The sequence below is a fragment of the Pseudopodoces humilis genome, chromosome 4, assembly GCF_049639895.1.
Source record: "Pseudopodoces humilis isolate 2021_Gansu_Grassland_sample_001 chromosome 4, ASM4963989v1, whole genome shotgun sequence".
In the NCBI taxonomy this organism is placed as follows: domain Eukaryota; kingdom Metazoa; phylum Chordata; class Aves; order Passeriformes; family Paridae; genus Pseudopodoces; species Pseudopodoces humilis.
In genome coordinates, this window is record NC_142203.1 from 40,404,102 (window position 1) to 40,412,101 (window position 8,000).

The window sequence follows — 8,000 nt, forward strand, 5'->3', positions numbered from 1 at the left end:
GATTTTTTTGGTTGGTTTGTTGTGTTTTCTCCCCTCCATAATTTGTGGCACAGGAGCTTGGCCTCTTTAGTCCAGCTACTCTTCAAAATGGCACGGTAAAGGCAAAGAGCCTGGAACATTATGCGTAAGACTGGCTCCCTTGGCAGAGTGACAGTGAATTCTGTAGAAAGAAATGCAGTCACTCTTTAGTTGGGTGAGAAGGCATCTGGGGTACCTGAACTAGAGAAGTCTGCAACTGAGGCTAAGGTGTTGGACAAAATGCAAGTAAACTAAAACGTGCTGAATTCCTCTGCTTTCAACTTGAGTATGTATGCAAAAGAGGTTGTGGACAGTCTTCGTTTGGTTCTTTTTTTGATTGGGAAAAAGAACAATACGTACATTTTTGTTCGTTCTTTTGCCAGATTGGGGTTTTTTTTTCGTCCCTCTCTCAATGATGGCAGTCTTCTGGAAAACTTCGCTGCCAAGAAGCTGGGTCTGCGCACTGCTCCAGCCTGGCAGGATTTAAGGGGACGAGTCAATATGAATGTGCCGGCCCAGGCGCCGCCCTGGCTGGGGTCTGTGCTCGTCCCCGAGCATCTCCCGCACCCCGTCTCCCCCCGCGCCTGCGCGCAGCGACAGCACCACGGGGCGGGGAGCGGGGCTGGGCTGGGCTGGGCTGGGCGATGAGAGCGGGGAGGGGAGCGGGGCTGGGCGGGGAGTGGGGCTGGGCTGGGCGGGGAGCGGGGCTGGGCGTGGTGGAGCCTGGGCTTCTCCCCGTGCGCGCCCGGCGGGAAGCGCGGCAGAGAGGCTGGCCTCGGCAGCGTGCGTGTTTCCTGCCAAGCATGGAGGTATTCCCGTCCCCCCTGGAGTCCGCCAAGTTCATAGCCGAGCACAGCAAAGATGTCTCCGTGGACGAGGAAGGGGTGCGGCGCGTGGCGGAGAGCCTGTTCGATAAAGCCTCGGCGGCGGACTTCGGGCTGGCGGGGTGGAAGAGCCTCCACGAGCTGAACCCGCGGACCGCCGACAAGGAGGCTGTAGATTGGGTGTTCCTGGTGGACACCCTCAACTTCTCCTTCTGGTCCGAGCAGGAGGAGCGCAAGTACCTTGTGAAGTACAAGGACAAAACCTACAGCGGCTACTGGTCGCTGTGCGCCGCCGTCAACAGAGCCCTGGACGACGGTCAGTGAGCGCCGGGGACGCGGGGCCGGGCCGGGGCTGCGGGCGAGGGACGTCGGAAGCCGAGCGTCGCGTATAAAATGAAGGCGGCGCCTCGGAAATGGGACACGCTCTTGGGAGCTGCTGCTCGCTGTGTTAGTAGTTCCGTATGTGGAGGCGTCCCTTAGAGGTTGGGGAAGGGAACTGCAAGTGCTTTCGAAATGCACTCGTACTGAAACAATCTAACTCGTGGCTGTTATCTCCTCCATTCGAAAGACTTTAAGGATTGCCAGTAGTCAGTGCGTTACTTGGGTTATTTCACGTGTATTCTTAAGATAAGTTGCATATTTCCATGGCAAATGAAAAAATGAGGCGTAAGGTGAGAATCCTCTGGACTAATCCAATACCAGAGCGTCTAAAGTAAGTCTGGAAAACCATATGCTTCTCAAACCAGTATTTTAAATCAGTATTTTAAAGTTTCATACTTAAACCCAGTACTTTAGCACTCCTTTCTGTTCTCAAAAAAAAAAACCCCAGCTGTTAGTAGGTATAAATTAAAGTTTTAACCAATTTTTTTGTATAGTAACTTGTAAATTAAGGGGGTATTAGTAGTAAGACGCTTTTTGTGAATGCACAGCATGACTGGGATCAATGGGAAAACAGGCCTATTCTGACTAAACTAGTTATATATTGACTATATTTGCCAGTGTGCTATGTAAACATCAGAATTAAAATAAGAAGACTAAACAGTTGGGGAAAATTACATACAAAAAGTAACAACGGTTCCATGGTTGTATGTTGGAAATTAGCTGTAGAAGAAAACATTGTGTGCACTCACAAATTTAGTTGTGAGCAGCTCTGTAGGCAGGTTATCGCTGAAAACAAAGGTGGGTTTAAGAATTGATGGGCTTCTTAGAAGATCTTCCTATAGAAGTGCTTTCTTTTAGCAGACCACTGCATTAGGTCTATATGTTATGTTATGTGGTAGCCTAAATATCTTATTTTCACTTTTCTGTAGGAATACCTATCACCAGTGCATCCTATTTTGCCACCATGACGCTTGACCAAGTTAGGCATGTATTTCGTTCTGACACAGAAGTGCCTTTGCCTTTGATTGAAGAAAGACATCGGGTGCTGAACGAAAGTGGGATAGTTCTGTTAGAGAAGTTTGGAGGGTCTTTCCTCACCTGTGTTAAAATGAGTGAGAAGAGTGCTCAGAAATTGCTACATCTTGTACTGGAGAATTTTCCTTCTTACAGAGATGAAGCTGTGTTTGAGGTAGGCTAATTCTAAAGCTCTGAAAAAAAATCCTGCTATTAGTAGGATACATCATAGTCCACAACTAGTCAGGACAAGAGTCACTTTCTTTTTCCCACCAGAAGAGTACCTTTTTTTCATATGCTGTCTCTTCATCACTTTACTGTAATTTATTTTGGTATACTCTCTGTTCCAAATTAGATCACACCTCCTTTGTACTCCTTAAAAATGCATTGTATTTGAGATAATTCCTGCCTGAAAAATGGGAATCCTTTTTCTTTTTTGTTTTCCTTGAATTGCTGACAACCTTACTCCCACCATCTTCTTTTTCTTTTACCTTGAGGCTCTCTGCAGCTGATGAAGGAAGTGAAAATCTAGAATTAATACACAGCTACTGTGACTCCACCCTCTAAAGACTGTTGATTCAACAGGCATTACTCAAATAACTACAGATTAGAAGTAACCCACACTTTCACAAATGTTGACAGTATACTGAAGCTTTTACTGAAAGAAACTTATGGGAATTAAACAGTGATCAACTGGTATTTTTTGTCTCCCTCTTTTCACCTGTACAGGCATGATTTTCATTTAGCACTTGTGACTTCCACAGTAGCTCGTGTGCTCAGTTGCATGTGAGAAGTACTCAGCTGTTACATCATTAAATCCAAAAGACTTTCTGTTAGTGACACTACAGGCTATACTATTAGTCTGTGCAGTCTTTTCAATTTCTAGGAATACCAGTCACTGAAGCTTTGAACCTACTGCATTTATTGCCCTTCAGCAGGAGGTGTCATTTTATTTTCCTTTGTCTCCTGCTGTGAAGCAAAATAAATACTCATAAAAAATCAGAGGTTCTTTTGAATTAATCTTTGAAGCTACTGGTTTCATTTATTTGGGTTTTGTCTACATATTAAGTAATATTTTGACAATTTTTTACGATAAAAGAGGGGATATTTTCTAAGTGATATTTTCTTATCTTTATAGTGACTGTACTCATTGACATTGTATCTTTCATGAGATGATGATGAGTGCTTAATAAAGCAAGCCTCCTTAAAAGCAGCAGCAGACTACAGGATGAAAAGGTCTTCCAAAAATGATCCCAGATTGTAAGCACTGACTTAGTAATAAAGCCTGTTGCATGAATAAGGAAGCTTTTTTTCAGCTTTCACTAAGCAAGATGTCTATTTTGAAGGTAGTGACATGGATCAAATTATTTTTATGGCAGCAGGTTGAACTCTCATGAGTAAGACTTCCGAAGGGTTAGGAGGGAACTGGAAAGATGGTGAAATATCAAACAGCAAACCAGTGCTTTTCAGTAACTCTCCAAAGGAGAAATAGATATAAGCCCTACATTAGAATCATACTATCACAGACTGCTACAGCTGACTTTCTAGGGAAACGTCTAAAATTAGCATAATTATTTGACTGTATGTTTTTCTGAATACATGTACAAAATACTTTTAATAATTACACACATATTCACCGAAATTGCCAGTGTTAGTTTTTCTGAAAAAGAAAATGCAAACCAAGACCAAAATATCAACTTTTTTTTTTGTCCTTGGTGGATAATTCATATTTAGATGTGCTGCTTTTGATTTCCAACAGCAGTTTAAGTTATAGTCTGTACTTTACTCATGTATCACAGTTTTTGTGTTCTGACAGAGACTTAGTGGAGTTCTTTTTGATCGTCCCATACGTTGCATGTATTCTTCTTTTACTTACCATCTATCACCTGAGACTGAGGTTGTAAAATTCTCTTGATCCTATTCTATGCTTTTTTTTTTAATGGCTGTGCTATTACATTTTGGTCTTTGCCAACACAATACTCCTCCTTTCTTTTAATGTCAGTAGGTCATAATTAGACATATTCCTTAATATTACCACATTATACTGCAGAGAAGATGCAAATGTTTCCTGTATTTGGTACTATTTTCTGAAAAGACAGGTGTCACAGAAAAAAAAGAGAAGAGTAGTTGTATTGCCATGTTGAAAAAAGCTCAGTTTTTTGATAAATTGTGCTATTTTTACAGTCTTTCACAGACAGAATCAGAGACTGGGTAAGGGTTTAAGGGACTATACCGTAAGTGTGTCCAACCTCCTTGCTCAAGCAGGGTCAATCCTGAGCACATGGCACACGATTGCATCCAGACAGCTCTTGAGTATGTTCCATGAGGGAGACTCCACAACCTCTCTAGACAATCTGTGCCAAGTGCAGTCACTTGCAGAGTAAAAAAGCTCTTAAGTTCTTTCTCTTTGACATGTAGTATCATCCACCTAGTGCCTTCCTTGTTTTCTGATAAGTAGTGGGAAAATATACTCGAAATGCTTCATAGTCTTTTGTATATTGAGATTTTTGTATAAATTTAGTAAGTTCTGCGCAACATAAAAGTTAATAATTGAAACAATGAAATTATAAATTAATCTTCTCAGTGATGAGTTCCAGACAATATTTTCCTTCCTAATTAAACTGCAGCATGAAATGAAAAGTTGTATTCTAATTTTGCCTTCCTCTGCTCTTGTGAAATGGTGTGGTGGTATAGACAATCAGTTCTTTACTGCTGGAAAATTCTTCATGTTATGGAATGACACCCTTGCTGTTGGGACAGTAGGAGCTATGATAAAATTTGGTCTGTTAATTCTTGTTACCACTTCTTGTGTGATGATGTTTAAGCTGGTGTTTTGTTATTTACCATACAAAATCACGTATGTTCTCTAGAAGTAAGTTCATGCATCTTTATCAATGTGGTAGATAAAAAATCAATTTACAGAATGTGGTACAGGGAATGCAGGAATTTTGAGGATGTTTGCAGAAGTCATTCTTTGAAATGTAGTTGAACTTCTTAGTGCTTTTGGAGAATATCATTCAAGAGCAAAAGATGTAATTTGCTGTCGGGAATAGTATCTTGGAAGTAAACGAAGAGGAACATTCATTAAAGTTTTCACCAGAATCCTATTTCTTTAACAGTACAGATAAATGGATTAATAAAACGTTTTAATTGTCTAGTACAATACATGTGTGTTATGCTTTTCTTGTAAAATTAAAGGTTGGATGTACTGTAGAGTTTCTGAAAATTAATGTTGCTGGACATTCAACTACAGTGTTTGCCAAGTGGCAGTAAACAACTATGAATGTGTTTTGAGATCCAGGCATGTACTACACAGTTTTTATTTGCTGCAGTAACTTACATTATGTTATTCTTTCATTTCAGTTTATTTATGAGCATTCCACATAATCCATGTTTGTAGTTTGATATTGTTTAGATTTTAAGATATTTAAGACTGTTGTGGTTTTATTCTTAATAATACTTCTAAAATAAATTGTAAAAAAAAATTATTCAAATGTAAATTTTATTTAGATTTCTTTAAAAAAATTAAAATAAATTATTTTATTCTCCATTAACTAATGTTTGCTTAACAATATGATATGCTTAATGTGTTATTTGCTATATTTATGGATCAGGGACTAAAATAATCCATAAATTCCTTTTTTCAGAAAAAGAAGGTGTCTTTCTACAAACGGGCACAAATACTTGTGGCTGACACATGGAGTGTTTTAGAAGGCAAAGGAGATGGCTCTTTTGATGATATTTCCAGTCTGACAATATTTGCTGACTACAGAATTCCACAAGTTCTTGTTCACTTAAAAGCAATGAAGTATTCTGAAGAATTAATGAAGAAACTACGTGAAGGTTTGTTCTGTCCTTGCTATAAGTAATCTTACTACCTGATATTGTAGACTAAGGCTATTTCTGAAATGTAGTATGTTGTCCATTTAACGGTTATGTGTCAGTTTTTTTCCTTCAGGGAGCAAGGATTTCTTACATAGTGAACAGGAAGGAACTTTATCTGTGATCTTGAGTGAGATCTTAAGGTTACTTTTTTATAAAGACCTAACTCTTTTGTGGATTAAACATGGATAAGGTAGGGATTAAAGAGACTCAAAGATAATTTGAGTTTCTGAAAAGCTGCTGTTGCAAAACCACTTTTCAGTATGAGAATAGTTAGGATTTTTGAGGTTTACATAAAAGAAACTGATTTTGTCATTAATTCAAATATGATGTAAAAGCATGGGAATTCCTCTTTATTTGTACTGAACTGCTAGTTAATAAGCAAAGTCATATTATAAGCATCCATTAAAAAAATACTGCTTTATATGAAGTTAATTGCATATGACTAGGATCTCACTTTTTAAGCATGGTTTCATCTTTCCAATACTTACTAACCATGAATTTTAGTGAATAAATCTCGTTTGCACTGTAAAATGACTGTATTTAGATGTAGAACTGCTATTACGCAATTTCAGAAATACTCAGGAAGACAGATTAATGCAGTTGCACATGAATTTTATAAGAATGGTCATACGTATATTTATGTTTTAATGCATATCTATATATTAAATAGACATTTTATCTTAGACATTTTATCCTTCCATGAATCCTAATGAGAACATTCCCATTTAAATAATTCCACTGTTTCTCTTTACATTCAGTTCTTTTGGGAGGCCGTTTATTTTTAAAATCTTAGACTTCAGTCATCCTGGCAGAATATTTACTATGAAGTATAATAATTATGCACTAAAAAGTATACTATAATAAAAGACTTAACTTTTTTTTGTCTACAAGCAAAAAAATGATCATATGATTTGCAGTACACCCTGCTGCTAAAGCAGTTCCTTAGAATACAGGATGTTGTTCGAATAGAATGGGAGGGAAGCTTCTAAGTGCGATATGGTAAAATTAAAATAATCATTAGAAAATGTATAGCAACATTGTTAACAGTTACAGGGTAAGCCATGAGACCTGGAATCCTAGAACAGAGTAAATGTGAAGGGGAAGAAGAATTAGAAAATTTAGGCAGTCTTTGGCCTTCTGTCTATTGCATGTAAATGGATTGCTGTCCCTTGTTTCCGCAGGAACACTTTTCCAGTCTGGAGACAAAGAAGAGATAGAGATCCGTGGCTGTTCTATTTGGTGTTGTGCATTGATTTGTAAGCACCTGCAGGAGCTCTATCAGAAGAAGGGTCAGGACATGCATGAAAAGATCAATGCGGTTTTACTCGATTATTATCTTTGGGACTATGCCCGGGATCACAGGGAAGACATGAAAGATATCCCATTCCACCGAGTACGGTGTATATATTACTAAGTCCAGTCTGATAGCTCTTTTATTGTTGCCTTATCTTTTGAACTGCAGATTTGCTTTTCATATGGTGATTTGTCATGTGCTAATCTGGAACTGTTAAATCAAGTGCTTGTTTTCTTGTGATTGATTAACAATGTGCCTTTTTTTTCCCACATTGATTTATTACCTTTTAGTTTAATTTTTTGCTTCCACAGACTGGAATTAATAATGTAAACCTTGCAGGCAACCTTTGTTAAGGCAGGGTTTGTTACTCCTGCTCTTTGACCTTTGTATTGGTGTATGTGGCTGTCTGTGCGCACAGCCAGATGTACGTGCAGATCCTGTGGTATATCTTGCTCTTTGGCCTCTCCCTGTTTCTGCCTGTACCACCTGCATGAAGGTGGCAGGTGCTTGGCAGATGCTTTACTGCTCAGAGATGGAAGTATAACCCGTCCATTTGTCCAATAAACACTGTGGTGACAATGCGC

The 8,000-nt window shown here is 39.0% G+C and overlaps 1 protein-coding gene across 1 annotated transcript; it reads left to right on the forward strand.

The window, feature by feature from the left end:
* The first annotated feature begins 737 nt into the window (after positions 1-737).
* On the forward strand, positions 738-8,000 carry QNG1 (Q-nucleotide N-glycosylase 1). The gene is made up of 4 exons (XM_005522634.3): positions 738-1,158; positions 2,153-2,412; positions 5,885-6,080; positions 7,304-8,000. Exons 1-4 carry the CDS (start codon positions 822-824, stop codon positions 7,534-7,536), a joined length of 1,026 nt encoding a protein of 341 aa, XP_005522691.1. The 5' UTR covers positions 738-821; the 3' UTR covers positions 7,537-8,000.